Genomic DNA, 16,466 nt, shown 5'->3' with positions numbered 1-16,466 from the left:
GGAGCTGGTCAGCGCCCACCCCGACCCCGCCTGCCTGTCTCCAGCTGGGGGCTCCGGGGGGCAGGGAGGAACGAGGGGCGCTACTGCGTGGTCTGCTTTTAACTTCACAAAGATGGACTCGCACTGAACAAGCTCGCTTCTTTTGCACAGGGATTCGTAGCTGGCCGAGCCCGTTCGCCACGTGACTGTTTAGACGTCAACCCAGAGAGGCAACAACGAAATGGGGAACCATTTGCCCTCATATCAGTCTACCTTTCAAAGGAGAGTCAGGCTCGATCAAAATGAAACGGCAAAGTGGAATCCACAAACACGAAAACGGTCTCAGAAGGAAGGAGAAAAACTTGCCGTCTGGGGGTCGTGAAGGGATGTAAAGGAAAGCATCCGGTGGTTTATCCACCCCCACCCCAGATGGGACTCGAACCCACAATCCCTGGCTTAGGAGGCCAGTGCCTTATCCATTAGGCCACTGGGGCTTCACGAAAACGGCGCCCGATCACATGTCTCTTGAACTATGACGCCGCAGGCCGGCGTAGTGACGTCAACCCGGAAATTCCCCGGTGCAAAGCCCAACTGGACACGAGCCCCAGGTGATGGAAGTAGCTGCGAGGAGAGAGTCCCGCGCTGTCTCCGCGCCTGAAACAAGGGCAATGGCTGGGTTTGGTTGCGGCGCAAGAGTGTCGCCCTCTTCTCAGGATTAAAGCGTTTCGACCACGAAGGGGCTCAAACGCTTAATCCGAAGTCAGACACACTACTTCTTGGGGCACGCTGCCTCCTCACTAAGTGGGAGCCACCTGCGGCCGCCCCGGCGCTGGCGCAGAGTGTCTGTTGCTCTGCAGCCCCGAGGACGTGCCCTGGGGCCAAAAGCCCACGGTTTTCTCCCTCGGGCCAACGCCGCCTCCAGGAAGGTGCGCTCAACTATCTTCCCACGAATCAGTGGGCCCTGGGACCGCGTGGCCTAACGGATAAGGCGTCTGACTTCGGATCAGAAGATTGAGGGTTCGAGTCCCTTCGTGGTCGGCTTCGTTTTGGACGAGCAGCTCCTCCCGAGTTTAAAATGCGAACCCGCTTTCTTCATGATTTCATCCACCTGGTTCTGCTTCCTTCAGGCGTTCACTTTCCGCGCCCCTTGCCGTCCGGCATCGTCCTCAGTTTCGCCTCACCGTGAAGTTTTAAATTTTCGCGTGGCCCCGCGGCCGCGCCCCCCGCCCGCTTGTTCTGTAGGCCTCTCGGGCCCGGACCTGGTCCTCGGGGTCCGCGGTCCGGCCGGCGTCGTCGTAGGGCCGATTGAGGCCTGTGCGCGCTCCTGTGCGCGTTACTACGGACCACGTGGTCGGTCGTGGCCGTCGCGCCCCAGTGGCCTAATGGATAAGGCACTGGCCTCCTAAGCCAGGGATTGTGGGTTCGAGTCCCACCTGGGGTGGCGTCGGGGCGGGAGCGCTTTGGCCCCACGTTAGCTTTTGCGACCGCAGAGCACGAGCCTCCGAGGTTGCAGCCTAGGGATCTGGGGACTCAGGGGCGCCCCACCCGCGTGCTCTCAGCTCGCCTTCTGCTGTGCAGCTGACCCGGACCTCGTTTGCAGTCAAACAGTCGGCGCGTCCCGGCCCGGGACTCAGTGTCCCTCACCCCCTCTTCCCGCCCTGGTGACCTCGCATCTTTCCTCCCGCCTTGTCCGCTCGGCCTGTTCGCTGTCCAAAAGTCAGTGGCCTCCAGGTCCCTGCTTTGGGATCTAGCCGGTTTTCCATCCGCGGACCGGAGCCCGGTGTGTTCGGAGTCTTTCGAGCGGCGGAACTATTGGCACATGGATTCTAGAGTGCAAGGACCAAAAAGGTGCTTTACCCCAGGTGGGACTCGAACCCACAATCCCTGGCTTAGGAGGCCAGTGCCTTATCCATTAGGCCACTGGGGCCTGCGGCTCGATTTTGCGACATCTCTGCCTCTAGTAGGCGGTCCGATCCCGGGCCTTACAAAGCACGGCTTAGCGAGGCAAACGCCCCGGGATGCGGTGCCCGGGCCGCGCCAAAGCGAGACCTTGGATGCTCACGGAAACCCGCGAGGAAGAAACATGGTGGGAAGTGAACTGCCGCCCCCGTTAGCCGCACCGGCAAGCACACGGGTGCTGGGAGGCCGGCGCTGATTCTGGACACCTAAGACTATGGATGGCGGGCGAAAGCTGAGGTTTGTAGGCATTTCCAAATTTTACCGTCATAGCTAAGTGTAGGAAGTGAACGAGAGCAAACTCGTCTCAAGCACGAGTCCTGAAACAAACACTAACACTCTCCCCAATGTACAACCGGAAGGAACACATCCTTCCAGTCTTGATAGTAGAAATGTATACGTACGCAATTACAGAATAGAGCGAAAAGAAATGGATCACCCAACTAGACACTTTAATATCTTGTTTCTTTAGGACTGTTATACAAAAGGGAATACAAATACAGAAAAGCACATTTTAAAATGTTACACATGTTGAAAACCCACTACTAAAATCCATACCTATTGGAAAAATGTAAGGGAAGGAGAGTCAGCCCAGGGCAGTCAGTGTCTACTCCCCGCCTGTGCTTGCGTTGAGATCTTAGCTCTCAGGAACTTGGAGACGTTCTTTTTTCTTTCTCTCTCCCACTTACAGAATCTGCTCAAACCCATAATGCCAACAAGAAAGAGGAATGTACCCCACCTGGCTCCAGTCTCCTTCCTTAAGCCTGTCCTCCTTTCAGTTAACTAATTGCTCTGCTTGTTGAGGTGTAACATCCATGCAGTAAGGTGTACACATCTCAAGGTCATGGCTGCAGGAGATACAGAACTTTGCCAGTTCCCCTGAAGGCTCCCTTCTGCCTCCTCCCCACTGCCCCGGGGGAAATACTTTCCTGACTCTCAACGCCATAAGGCAGTTTTGCCTGACTTGAGCTTTGTATAAACGGAATCATACTCTTACAGTCTGACCTCTGTGGCTCATCACTGTGTCTGTGAGGTCCACCCATGTTCATTCTTTTGCCCTCATCTTTTTGTTGTTGCTGTTTTATTGGAGGATAATTGCTTTACAATGTTGTATTGGTTTCTGCCATACATGGACATGAATCAGCCATAGGTATACATATATCCCCTCCTTCTGGAACCTCCCTCCTGCCCTCTACCCCATCCCACTCCTCTAGGTTGTCACAGGGCACCTGGTTGAGCTCCCTGTGTTACACAACAACTCCCCACTGGCTATCGATTTTATGTGTGGTAATGTGTATGTTTCAACACTACTCTCAATTCGTCCCACCCTCTCCTTCCTGCTCTGTGTCCACAAGTCTGTTTTTACACCTGTGTTTCTATTCCTGAGCTGCAAATGGATTCTTCAGTACCATTTTTCTAGATTTCATATATATGCGTTAGTATACAACATTTGGTTTTTTTACTTACTTCACTGTGTAACAGGCTCTGTTGTTGTTTTTGATGACGGGTCCTACCCCTGTTCTCCACTCTCTAGTGTCCCCTGGCCTAGTTTTGTTTTTCTTCACCTCTCTTTCCCCTCCTCTGTATTTTAAATGCTTTCGCAAGCCCCGTCACGAGCCACCAATGTCTTCTGAGAGCCTCACAGGCCCAGCCCCCAGGTCCAGAGTCAAACCGTGAGGATGCTCGCTCTGGTTTCCCGCCGCTGTCATCTTACCAAGCATCTCCCTGCTTTGCTCCTCCACATCCCCAAGACACTGCTTGTTCCCTTCTGTCCTGCATCCCTGCTTCGACCTCACTCCCCAGCTCCCGCTTCACTCCCCGTCCTGGGCATCACCCTGTTGGCATTCCTCCTCAGGCCCCACAAAGTGGCTCCTCCCAGGCAAAACCATACCCATCATCCAACCAGCCTCCCAAGCCTGCTCCCTTGGTGACTTTCCTGTCTCAGAGCACCACCCCCTTGTCACACACCAGCTCTCACTCCAATCAGTCAACTTTCTGTCCTCCGAACCCTCTTGCATCCGCGGGTTTCTTTCCATCACTGCTGCCACTGGCCCGGTTCCAGGATGGGTCCCTAACTGCTCACTGGATCTGTCCACTGAGTTGTGCCCACTTCCCTGCAGTCTTTTTTTCTCATCCAATCCCAGTCAGATTAATCTTCCCCTGACAGCCTCTATAGGGGTAGAGGCCAAACATCTTAGGTGTCACATTGAAGGTCTTTCTAGACCTGGCTCCCACTCAAGGTGGCAGACGTGTCTTCCATAGCGCCTCACCCCCTGGGTTCCAGCCAAACTGGGCTATTAATCATGGCTAAAGTTCCCTGGGTACAGGCTCAGTGCCACTAATGACTACCACCCTGCCACCCTATTAGAGGTCGGCACTAACATCCCTAGTTTGTAGAGGGGCCGTGGGATCACAAAGATTTGCACATGACTTAGCCACTCAGTTCAGTTCAGTTCAGTTCAGTTGCTCAGTCGTGTCCGACTCTTTGGAACTCCATGGACTGCAGCACACCAGGCCTCCCTGTCCATCACCAACTCCTGGCGTTTACTCAAATTCATGTCCATTGAGTCAGTGATGCCATCCAACCATCTCATCCTCTGTCATCCCCTTCTCCTCCTGCCTTCAGTCTTTCCCAGCAACAGGGTCTTTTCAAATGAGTCAACTCTTTGCATCAGGTGGCCAAAGTATTGGAGTTTCAGCTTCAGCATCAGTCCTTCCAATGAACATTCAGGACTGATTTCCTTTAGAATGGACTGGTTGGATCTCCTTGCAGTCCAAGGGACTCTCAAAAGTCTTCTCCAACACTACAGTTCAAAAGCATCAGTTCTTTGGTGCTCAGCTTTCTTTATAGTCCAACTCTCACATCCATACATGACTACTGGAAAAACCATAGCTTTGACTAGATGGACCTTTGTTGGCAAAGTAATGTCTCTGCTTTTTAATATGCTGTCTAGGTTGGTCATAGCTTTCCTTCCAAGGAGCAAGCATCTTTTAATTTCATGGCTGCAGTCACCATCTGCAGTGATTTTGCACCGCCTCCCCCCCTCCCCGAAAAAGTCTGTCACCATTTCCACTGTTTCCCCATCGATTTGCCATGAAGTGATGGGACCAGATGCCATGATCTTAGTTTTCTGAATGTTGAGCTTTAAGCCAGCTTTTTCACTCTCCTCTTTCACTTTCATCAAAAGGCTCTTTAGTTCTTCACTTTCTGCCATAAGGGTGGTGTCATCTGCATATCTGAGGTTATTGTTATTTCTCCCGGCAATCTTGATTCCAGCTTGTGCTTCCTCCAGCCCAGCATTTCTCATGATGTACTCTGTGTGTAATTTAAATAAGCAGGGTGACAATATACAGCCTTGACGTACTCCTTTCCTTATTTGGTACCAGTCTGCTGTTCCATGTCCAGTTCCAACTGTTGCTTCCTGACCTGCATACATATTTCTCAAGAGGCAGGTCAGGTGGTCTGGTATTCCCATCTCTTTCAGAATGTTCCACAGTTTATTGTGATCCACACAGTCAAAGGCTTTGATATAGTCAATAAAGCAGAAGTAGATGTTTTTCTGGAACTCTCTTGCTTTTTTGATGATCCAGCGGATGTTGGCAATTTGATCTCTGGTTCCTCTGCCTTTTCTAAATCTGGCTTGGACATCTGGAAGTTCACGGTTCACATACTGTTGAAGCCTGGCTTGGAGAATTTTGAGCATTACTTTACTCGTGTGTGAGATGAGTGCAATTGTGCACTAGTTTGAGCACTCTTTGGCATTGCCTTTCTTTGGGATTGGAATGAAAACTGACCTTTTCTAGTCCCATGGCCACTGCTGAGTTTTCCAAATGTGCTGGCATATTGAGTGCAGCACTTTCACAGCATCATCTTTTAGGATTTGAAATAGCTCAGCTGGAATTTCATCACCTCCTCTAGCTTTGTTCGTAGTGATGCTTCCTAAGGCCCACTTGACTTCACATTCCAGGATGTCTGGCTCTAGGTCAGTGATCACACCATCGTGGTTATCTGGGTCATGAAGATCTTTTTTGTATAGTTCTTCTGTGTATTCTTGCCACATTTTCTTAATATCTTCTGCTTCTGTTAGGTCCATACCATTTCTGTCCTTTATTGTGCCCATCTTTGCATGAATGTTCCCTTGGTATCTTTAATTTTCTTGAAGAGGTCTCTAGTCTTTCCCATTCTATTGTTTTTCTGTATTTCTTTGCACTGATCACTGAGGAAGGCTTTCTTATCTCTCCTTGCTATTCTTTGGAACTTGACATTCAAATGGGTTTATCTTTCCTTTTCTCCTTTGCCTTTCACTTCTCTTCTTTTCTCAGCTATTTGTAAGGCCTCCTCAGACAGCCATTTTGCCTTTTTGTGTTTCTTTTTCTTGGGGATGGTCTTGATCCCTGTCTCCTGTACAATGTCATGAACTTCCCCGTCCATGGTACTTCAGGCACTGTATCAGCTCTAATCCCTTGAATCTATTTCTCACTTCCACTGTATAATCGTAAAGGATTTGATTTAGGTCATACGTGAATGGTCTAGTGGTTTTCCCTACTTCCTTCAATTTAAGTCTGAATTTGGCAATAAGGGGGTCATGATCTGAGTCAGCTCCCGGTCTTGTTTTTGCTGACTGTATAGAGCTTCTCCGTCTTTGGCTGCAAAGAATATAATCAGTCTGATTTCAGTGTTGACCATCTGGTGATGTCCATGTGTAGAGTCTTCTCTTGTGTTGTTGGAAGAGGGTGTTTGCTATGACCAGTGCGTTCTCTTGGCAAAACTCTATTGGCCTTTGCCCTGCTTCATTCGGTACTCCAAGGCCAAATGTGCCTGTTACTCCAGGTGTTTCTTGACTTCCTACTTCTGCACTGAACAGCAATAAAAGCTAAGGTTCAGAGAGGCTGAGTAGTTTCCCGGAGGCCTCACAGCTGGGAGTGGTGCTCGTCAGGAGCTGACCCCGGGGCAGCTGGCTTCACGGCCCATTCTCTCCATGTGATGGTTCACTGTCCCCACTGCAGGCAGGGCCCTCGGCCACCAATGGAGTCTCCAGGTGATAAGCTTCTTCCTGTGCTCACATGGCCAGCCCTTCCCCTCCATCAGGCCCATCTGAAGCACCTCAAGTACATCTTCACTGACCCTCCCGCTGGAACCAGTTACTCCCCCAAATTATTTAGACCTTCCTTGTGTTATGTTTTAGGTCATGTTACCCTAACAAGAATCCATTTTGCTTCTCAGCTTTTATCATTCTGATTGAACGTGAGTTCTCTGGGAGAAAGGACTTTTGTTCACTGCTGATTCCTCAGGACCTTACCCGGTGCCTGGTATTCAGTGTTTGTTGAATTAATGAGCCAAAGAATGTTGCACTTCCTCATATATGAGCCTCAGCTCCCTACTGGGCTCCGCATCTCTCAACCCCGTTCTCCACGTTGCAATTTCATAAGTCATTTATCACTGACTCCCCCCGTTTACAGTCACATGAATGATGAGGTTCACATGAAGTGTACATATTACTACAGTTCTCGATCTTGCATATAGAGCATCACAGTGCAGTCAACTGTCAAAGGAATAAACTAGATCAAAATAACAGAGAACGTCTTGAGAATCCATACAAGTCTGAGTAATCTGCAGTTGGTGTACTGAACCAGGTGCTTTCCCATACAATAGGATCTCAAGAACCTCTTTCCAGTCCCAACTCTTTTTAAAAAAAATTTTGGCCATATCACATGACGCGTGGGATCTTAGTTCCCTGAAGTGCAAGTCGCTCAGTCATGTGTCTGACTCTTTGCGACCCCATGGAATTCTCCAGTCCATGGAATATTATCCATGGAATTCTCCAGGCCAGAATACTGGAGTGGGTAGCCTTTCCCTTCTTTAGGGGATCTTCCCAACCCAGGGATCGAACCCAGGTCTCCTGCATTGTGGGCGGATTCTTTACCAGGTGACCTACCTTAGTTCCCTGACTAGGGAATCAAACCCACATCCCTCTACAGTAGAAGCTCAGAGTCTTAACTGTTGGACCCCCAGCAAAGTCCCCCAACTCATTTTTTTCCTATCTCCAAAACCCCACAGCCTGCAGTAGCACCTAACACACGACACTCCTTCCCACTCAAGGCCCTCAGTGGCTCCCTAGTATCCTCGTGTCTTAGAACCTAAACTTCTCTACTTCAACTCCAGACTCTTCACCGTGAACTTATCTCCCTCTCCAGACTCACCTCCAAAAGGTCCCACACAGATCCCCATTCGATGGATTCCCTCTCAGCTCCGCCAACCCAGCCTGCTCTCTGGTCTCCTTTATTCACACCGTTCCCTTCACCTGGCATGTCCTCCTGGCTCTCTCCTGATCAACATTCCACACCCGTCTCCAGGCCCAGCTCTGATGCCCACCCACCTGGCTCAGCCCTTCTGCCCTTGTGTTCCTGAGGGCTGACCCCACAATTCACCCCTCTGGACTGTACAGTCAGTGCTGGTCAATAATTATCAGGCAGATTTCAACTGAGAGAAAAGGTAGGAATTCTGTCCTGACACATTCTGAATGAGAAGGGGAAGCCCGCTGAGTTTAGAATTTTATTGCAACTAATACAGTATATGGATAACGAAGGTGTGACAACATGTGATCGCCTCTAAAGACCTTGCGACCAGGGCCTACAACCCTCACTCCTGATGGACCTTCTTGCGATGGTTCCGACGTAAGAGACGAGCACTGACATGAACAGACACCCGTCTCCTGGTGTCCAAGCCGACTGGGTGCCCTGGAGAGGGGCTCTGCTGGCTCGAGGGGGTGCTTTCAGTCCACATCGACCCTCCTGCTCGTCTTGATGGCAGAGTTTATTCTCTTTTTTCGGAGTCTTTCGCGATTCATGTTTTCTATCCTGAAAACAAAGAAGAACATGGTTACGCCCAGATGCCCAATCAGAGCTTCTCAAGGTGGCGAGAGGACCTGGCACCAAAGCAGCAGGTGCCAGGCCGGGGCCTCCACTTGAGGTCTGTCTGCCCGCTGGCCAGTCTCAGGCCTCTCCCGCCTCCTTTCTTCCCTGTGTGGCCCCCTCGCCCACATGAATCTGTTTACAGAAGCTGGGGGCATGTTCTGAAGGACCTGAGTTTCTGAAGTGCAGCATCTTCTTTGGACGGCTCCGTGGCTGGCTGGCTGGCCTCGGCAATCATGTCTCGAATCTTCTGGAGGCAATCTGCCAGGTTTCGGAACTGATAGCGGCTGCATTCAGATGTGAGGATCAGCTCTCCCGCCCTGTTGATCTTATTTTTGTGCTGCGGAGGACAAAGGCAAAACCAGAATTCTGCAAAGAAGAGTTTTTGAAGTGACTTAGGGGTTATGGGGAGAGCAGGGGCTGGTGGTTTACCTTGAGAGCCATCTTCTGCCGCACGGGCTCTGCGATCCAGTCGGCGCTTGCCAGGTGGAACCTGACTTCAGCCTTGGAGTTCACTGTCGATAAAGGGAGGGAGCGCGGGTCGCTGAGATGCTCAGCACCCTCAGCATCAGGGTAGCTGGTGACCACTGGACTCTGAACCACAGGGAGGTGAGACGCCCACCCAAGCGACGCTCCTCTCCTGTGTGAACTTGGGGAGACTAACTTGGCCATGGAATGAGCCTGCCAGGACAGTGAGGTGCTTCTGGACAAAAGTAAACTTCCAGGACTTCCCAGGTGGTCCAGGGTTAAGACTCTAAGCTCCCAAGGCAGGGGGCCCAGGCTTGATCCCAGGTCGGGGAACTAGATCCCATAGGCCACAACTGAGACCTGGCACAACCAAATAAATAAATATTTTAAAAAATACAAATAAACTTCCAGGTAAGTGGATAACCAACCAGGACCTACTGTACAGCACAGGGAACTCTGATAGAGTCGAGTCTGGGAGAGAATGGATACATGGATATGTACGGCTGAGTCTCTTTGCTGTGCAACTGAAACTATCAAACATTATTAATCGGCTATGGGGTCGCAAAGAGTCGGAAACGACTGAGCGACTGATCTGATTTGATCTGATACTCCAATATAAAGTTAAACAACAAACAAAAGAACCCAAACTTCCAGGAATAAAATGACCAGTGGTCTCTTTCTCTCACAGTTTACTGGGTTCGGACAAGAATGCGGCGGGGGAGGGGGCGTCAGTCCCACAAGAAAGAAGGAACCTGTTCTGGGAGCTGGCTGCCAACTCACACTGTGCAGTCCCTTTGTTCAGACTCCCAGACCAACCCCAGGCCTGGCAACCCGCAGCTGGGAGTCCGAGGACCAGACCACATTCAAAAGAATAAAGGGGGTTATTATATAAACCGGCAGTATTTAAGCTTCTGGAAAAAAAAAAAAATCCCTTTATTTCCACATGAATGTAAACAGAATCCTCAAGCCCATCTCTCAGCTAAGTGCTAAAGAAAACAAGGCACCTTGTACCTTTGTTAACGTTCTGGCCCCCAGGACCACTGCTCCGACAGTAAGATATCATCAAGCGATCTGAAAACCAGAACACACATCATCACGGTGATTTCCCCAAGGCCAGAGACAGCAGCGGATGTAAAATTACGACCCAGGTTGTCCACTCCTGGTCTAGCACACTCCACGGGATCTGACTGCCCTCGCCTTTTGCTGTTTGTTTTAAAGCAAGCACTCTTTCAAAAGCCCAAACGGAGGGACAAACTGAATTTCAGTTGTATTTCAAAATGCGGTGGTCGTGGACGCGCCGGCTGGCAGGTGTTCCACGCACATCCCCGGGCTGAGTCTGCGTCAGTGGGTGAGAACACCTGCTGGGTGAATGAGCACTCCACTTGCAGCTGGGAGTGCCGTCTTCTAACACCAGCTCAGCACAGGCTGACTCTGTGACCCCAGCAAAGCCTCGCTGCTTCCCTGTGTCTTGGTTTTGTTTTGAATCTGTAAACTGAGGTTGCTTCCTTCTACTTTTTTTTTCTCCCTTTAGCCACAAATTTTATTGTTTCAATGGGCTTCCCTGGCGGCTCAGACTGTAACGAATCTGCCTGCAGTGCAGGAGACCCAGGTTCAATCCTTGGGTGTGGAAGATCACTTGGAGAAGGGCATGGCAACCCACTCCAGTATTCTTGTCTGGACAATCCCATGGACAGAGGAGCCTGGCGGGCTACAGTCCATGAGGTCCCAAAGAATTGGACCCAACTGAGCAACTAAGACTTTATTGTTTGAGTATTTGCAACTATTTTTCTATACACCAATTTTCATTTCTTATAGAACTCTATATTCCATATTGCCAGGTCACTTCACTCTCCATTTTATGCCACATTCCCATCGGGAAGTATCTCCCGGATCACAGTCTGCCTGTGTGTTGCTGTCGTTCAGTTACTAAGTCATGTTCGACTTTTTGCGACCCCATGGACTGTAGCCCACCAGGCTCCTCTGTCCGGGGGATTTCCCAGGCAAGAATACTGGAGTGGGTTGCCATTTCCTTCTCCATTCCTTCTACTTTTATAATTCATGAAAAGCAGTCTCATAGTGTCTGAGGAGAGCCGGGGAGGCATGGCAGTGGGCAAGTTTCAGGAGGGTGGGCTACAGGGGCTCAAGGGGCACTGTGGCCCCGTGCTTGTGGGGAGCGGGCCTCAGTGGGAGTGGGGACATCTCCAGACAGCTTCTGAGAGGTTTTCCGCCCTTTGAAAAAAATCAAATGAACTTATTTTTCCCAACAGGTGATGAATGCCTGTGGTTCTGTGTGTGTGTGTGGGGCGCCTCATCAGTGTCTGCAGAGGCCTGGGACCCGCTCAGAGGCAGGTGAGGAGGAAACGGTGACTGGCCATTCCCGCTGCCTGCCCGTCCGCCCAGGCTGTCAGGAGACGGGCTCTGTTGTCCCTGGTTCTCTGCCTCCTCCCACCACAGGGCACCAGTGCCAGCTTCAAACTACCGAGCGGCAGCAGGCCGCCAGCCCCTCTGCTTTAGACTGTGGCCACCTGGCCTCCTTGTTGCGGGATCATCTTGAGCCGGCGCCTTTGGCTGCTCTCCTTTCACTGTCTGTGGGTGCCAGAAACTCTTTGACTCTCAAGGGGCCTGCTTGTTTCTTTACAGACCACATCTTAGGCTTGATGGCACAAAACTTTGAAGTTATGCAAATGGTTCAAAGGGAGAAGTCCCCACTCCTGTTTCCCAGACACCAAGTTCCCAAATTTGTCTCCACTCCCCCCTCGGTGCACCCCTGTATCCAGTGCCCTCCACATCCTTCAGATCTGTGTGGACATCCAGAAACATGTGCCTCAGATAGATATTATATAAGTAAGGCACAAACGGCATCTCACTGTAGAGACGCTTCTGTACCTGACTTTTTTCAGAAAGTGACCAGTTAGCCTAGTGTAGACTGTTCCAGGTCCCCAGCCCATCGAGAGCTCTCCGCGTGTGCTGGGGGCTGCCCAGAGCTCTGGGGGGGCTGCCTCATCACTTTCTGTTTCCTTCCTCTTCTCAACAATGCTGCAAGGACTCCCCTTCTGCACCCTCAAAGATGGCTTCTTTACTTTCACTGGGCTGGGGAGGAATGTGTGACGGGGGAGGAAACGATCGGGTGTTTTTCTGTGAAACAAAACCACTCACCTACGGGAATGTCATCGTTGCCTTGCTTTGCGTCGCCCTGTAATGAAACATACACAGTGTCAGGTGAATATTAGCTGCTGAGCGACTCCCAACTGGTCCAGAGAGACAAAAAGGAAACGATGTAAAGCTACAACGTGAATACAATACAGCTATTTTCAGGTCCCCAGCTAAATCGTGTCGAGATGACAGAAAAAGCTTCCCCAAGCTCCAGAGGTACCGCCTCACAAACACTCCTCCAGGAAACGGGACTGACTTTTCCAGCCCTCCCTGCCGCCTGCCCTGCACCCCAGCCGGCTCAGCTAGGGATGGCACCATCAGCAGAAGGAGGGAAGGGGCTACAGTACATCAGCACCAGGGAGACTCCGAGAAACACCCCCTGCCCACCCCGGGAGGCCCCTTCAACAGTGACCAGCACAGGGGCCCTGAGGGTTTGTGTTAAGCTGAACTACTCACTCCAGGACCTCCCGCCTCCACGCCTCTCCCAAGTTGTTCCTCTGTGGCCTTAAATCCTCCCGTCCACAGGCCCAGCGCGAACATCACCCACTCAGAGGCTCTTCTGGCCTCCCAGGCTCGAAGGCACTTCACTTGTCCCTGCTGTCCTTCATCCCTTTTCATCTTAGAATTATCTGGCGGTGAAATCCTCAACGTACTATACGTTGGCAGCGCTGGAGACCCAGGGCGGTGCCCTCCTTCACGCACGCTCTTCCCTCTTCTGAGCTGGCCTCTCCAGTTCCCTCTCACCTCCCCGTGACTTTCTTCACTCTCCTCTGCTTGCTCTTTGCAAACTTTAAACACTGAAATGTCCCTGAGAGCCTTCGTCTTCTCTCTCTCACTCTTTCCCTAGAACATTCCACCCATCTCCTTTGAAAATGTCATCCTTGGTGATATTTCTGGCTCAAACTCAAACCTCTTTCTCCAACCCCACATCCGCAGAGCCCACTGCTATTTGATGTCTCCTCTCAGGCACCTAACTGATGCCTCAAACCTCCGGCCTCCTCAAAGAAGACTTCCCTTCCTGACAACCGTAAGCAGCTCCCTGGCTCTCATGTCAAAGCCCTTCAGTCGAGTCATTACTTCACACTCTCTGACATATTTTCCTCATTTATTTACTGTCTGCTTCTGTTGGAACGTAAGCTTCATGAGGTGGAAACCAGTTTATTGTGGTTGTATCTGCAATGCTTGCAACAGTTTCTGACAGTTGGTGCACAAGAAACTTTTTGTTGAGTGAAAGAAAGGACAAACGACTGTGACTGTCACTCTCTCATCTCAATTAACGGCAACTCAGTCTTTACATTGCTCAGGGCCCAGACTTCAGTTCCTCTCTTATTTCACACTTGTAGAAAATCCATTAGAACTTCTGTAGGCTTTCCCTTTAAAACTTATCTAGAACCTGACAAGTCTCATGACTCCTATTGCTTCCACCCTGCTTATCATCTTTTTTTTTCCTTCATTGGGTCTTAGTTGTGGCATGTGGGATCTGTTAATAGTTCTCTGACCAGGGATCAAACCTGGGCCCCTGCACTGGGAGTGCAGTGTCTGAGCCACTGGACCACCAGGGAAGTCCCCCTGCTTATCATCTGTTGCCTGTATTACTGCGATCTCCTCACTGGTCTCCTGTTCCTGCCGTGTTGCAGTTTATTCTCTACAAGAGTGATCTTTGTAAAACTAATTAGGCTCATTCCACTCTTCTGCCTCCATCACATTCAGAGTAAAGCTAAGGCCCGTGAGCCCTATAAACAGACCTCCCCTCTCCCCTCTCTTTAGTTTCCTCTCTGACTCCCCTGGCCCACACTGGCCTGCCTGCTGTTCCTTGAACCAGATGAACATGCTACCCCTTGAGAGGGTGACTCCTGCTGGTCCCCCCACAAGGAAAGCTCCTCTTCTCATGGCTTCCTGCCTTGTTTCCTCCAGGTCCTTACTCCAGCATCACTTTCTCAGAGGCCTCCTCAGACAATCCTCCTTAAAACTGTAACCCCCCCAAAACAAACAAACAAACAACACCTGTAACCCCACCCCCGACCTTAGCACTTCTTCCTTCTGGGCTTTATTTTCTCCAAAGTACGTGTCATATACTCTATATTACTGCTTTTATTTGTGTTGGTCTCCCTTCATTAGCAGATAAGCATTAGCATTTTTGTGTTTTGGTCACTACTCTATCCCCATGCATAGCACAGTGTACACAGCATGCTTTCAACACAAGTTTGTTGAATGAGACAGAACGCTCTCTTCCAGTCCTGCAGGTGGAAACTTAGTGGACCGGGTGCGTCCTCATTTTTCTGCCCCGGGCCCTGATACAGCGCCTGCACACAGCGAGCAGCCTAAGGAAGCGAACAAGAAGCCCTGTTTCCTCGGGCGTGCTGGAGGCCGGGGACCGCGTAACTCGAAAAAAGGCTCCCAAAGAGAGCTACTTGGCAGCTTCCTGCCTTAACTGTCCGCCTTGGAGGGCAGTTTTCCCCGAGGACAAGAATGTGAGTCTGAGGGACGGGAAATGAAGACGGAAACGTGGGCGGTTTTCCCTGAGGATAAGAATCTGGGCCTGAGGGACGGCGAATGGACGAGGAAACGCTAGTGGTCTTGGAAGAAGCGGAGCCAGTATGCTCTCCCGGCGCCCACACACCGCAAGCGACATCGGGTGCTGCCATCCGCCCCAACCCCGCGGGTGCTCGGGCAACCGGCCTCGGCTCGCGGGCACCGCCGCGTCTGAGCGCGTCCGCCCCCGGACCAGCCGCTCGCCTCGCGCGTGGGGCCCTGGCTCCCCGGCGTCGCCCGGCGGAGTCCAGGAAACGCCCCTTCAGGCCGGCCCTCCTGGCTCACCGGGACCCTCCAGGCGGTGTCCGCGCCCCGCGATTCCGGGTACAGCTTGTCCAGGCTGTAGGCGCTCCGGAATTCGGTGCCCTCTACTTGTCTGTGCAGAGCCCGGTGACAGCAGCGTGTGGGCGGCGGCAGCAGCCAGGCCTCGGCTCGGCTCAGACCCCAGCGCAGGCACCTGGCTGCCGCCATGTTCGGCCCTCGGGGCCGCTTCCGGTGTGTTCTTCCTCTCGCGGTCCGCGGGCCCGCGCTTCCCTCGGGACTTTGGTTCCGCTTGGCTTAAGAAAACGAAGATCATGGCATCTGGTCCCATCACTTTATGGGAAATAGATGGGGAAACAGTGGAAACAGTGTCAGCCTTTTTTTTTGGGGGGGGGAGGGGGTGGGCTGGGCTCCAAAATCACTGCAGATGGTGACTGCAGCCATGAAATTAAAAGACACTTACTCCTTGGAAGGAAAGTTATGACCAACCTAGATAGCATATTCAAAAGCAGAGACATTACTTTGCCAACAAAGGTCCATCTAGTCAAGACTATGGTTTTTCCAGTGGTCATGTATGGATGTGAGAGTTGGACTGTTAAGAAAGCTGAGCACCGAAGAATTGATGCTTTTGAACTGTGGTGTTGGAGAAGACTCTTGAGAGTCCCTTGGACTGCAAGGAGATCCAACGAGTCCACTCTAAAGGAGATCAGTCCTGGGTGTTCTTTGGAAGGAATGATGCTGAAGCTGAGACTCCAGTATTTTGGCCACCTCATGCGAAGAGTTGACTCCTTGGAAAAGACTCTGATGCTGGGAGGGATTGGGGGCAGGAGGAGAAGGGGATGACAGAGGATGAGATGGCTGGATGGCATCACCGACTCCATGGATGTGAGTTTGAGTGAACTCCGGGAGTTGGTGATGGACAGGGAGGCCTGGCGTGCTGCGATTCATGGGGTCGAAAAGAGTCGGACACGACTGAGCGACTGAATTGAACTGAACTGAGGCTTTGAACGCCTGCCGTTGGCAGGAATCGAGAATGCCCAGCGTTTCCCTCATGAGAAGCCTGTTAGAGGCTTCCTTAGTCCTGGAAGCCCCTGAGCATAGCTGCCGCGGTGGAGAAGACGTTGGCAAGCTCTCAAGGCAGCCTCCTGGTGAAAAGAACCCCAGACACACCACTTCTCTCCCCTTTAGTCTGTGCCCTCCCGGAC

General features: G+C 51.4%; 1 protein-coding gene and 4 non-coding genes across 7 annotated transcripts; 2 read left to right on the top strand and 3 right to left on the bottom strand.

Annotated features, from left to right (window-relative positions):
• Positions 1-400: 400 nt before the first annotated feature.
• Positions 401-473, bottom strand: TRNAR-CCU. The gene has a single exon. It is a non-coding gene; the product is annotated as a tRNA-Arg (tRNA).
• Positions 474-944: 471 nt separating this feature from the next.
• TRNAR-UCG lies at positions 945-1,017 on the top strand. Its single transcript has one exon. It is a non-coding gene; the product is annotated as a tRNA-Arg (tRNA).
• Positions 1,018-1,347: 330 nt separating this feature from the next.
• Positions 1,348-1,420, top strand: TRNAR-CCU. Its single transcript has one exon. It is a non-coding gene; the product is annotated as a tRNA-Arg (tRNA).
• A 413-nt stretch (positions 1,421-1,833) lies between these two features.
• TRNAR-CCU lies at positions 1,834-1,906 on the bottom strand. Its single transcript has one exon. It is a non-coding gene; the product is annotated as a tRNA-Arg (tRNA).
• A 6,569-nt stretch (positions 1,907-8,475) lies between these two features.
• MRPL58 (mitochondrial ribosomal protein L58) lies at positions 8,476-15,528 on the bottom strand. Of its 3 annotated transcripts, none has more exons than XM_025279481.3 (6): positions 15,286-15,528; positions 12,472-12,508; positions 10,327-10,386; positions 9,280-9,362; positions 9,018-9,187; positions 8,476-8,788 (listed from the first exon to the last, which is right to left on the bottom strand). In XM_025279481.3, the coding sequence occupies exons 1-6, from the start codon at positions 15,469-15,471 to the stop codon at positions 8,545-8,547; spliced, it is 780 nt and encodes a 259-aa protein (XP_025135266.3). In that variant the 5' UTR covers positions 15,472-15,528; the 3' UTR covers positions 8,476-8,544. The 3 variants fall into 3 exon arrangements, with proteins under 3 accessions (XP_025135266.3, XP_006045282.4, XP_006045283.3); XM_006045220.4 differs by having other exon boundaries at positions 8,476-8,793; positions 15,286-15,516; XM_006045221.4 differs by lacking the exon at positions 10,327-10,386 and having other exon boundaries at positions 8,476-8,793; positions 15,286-15,519.
• Positions 15,529-16,466: the final 938 nt, after the last annotated feature.

This window comes from Bubalus bubalis, chromosome 3, assembly GCF_019923935.1.
Source record: "Bubalus bubalis isolate 160015118507 breed Murrah chromosome 3, NDDB_SH_1, whole genome shotgun sequence".
Classification (NCBI taxonomy): Eukaryota; Metazoa; Chordata; class Mammalia; order Artiodactyla; family Bovidae; genus Bubalus; species Bubalus bubalis.
This window is presented reverse-complemented; position numbering and strand designations above follow the sequence as displayed.

Coding starts and splice junctions, on each gene's coding strand:
- MRPL58 (XM_025279481.3), bottom strand. CDS start 15,471: ATGGCGGCAGCCAGGTGCCTGCGCTGGGGTCTGAGCCGAGCCGAGGCC. Junction 10,387..12,471: donor CAACGATGACATTCCCGTAG/GTGAGTGGTTTT, acceptor TCTGGTTTTCAG/ATCGCTTGATGATATCTTAC. Junction 9,188..9,279: donor GGCAGAAGATGGCTCTCAAG/GTAAACCACCAG, acceptor TGTCCTCCGCAG/CACAAAAATAAGATCAACAG.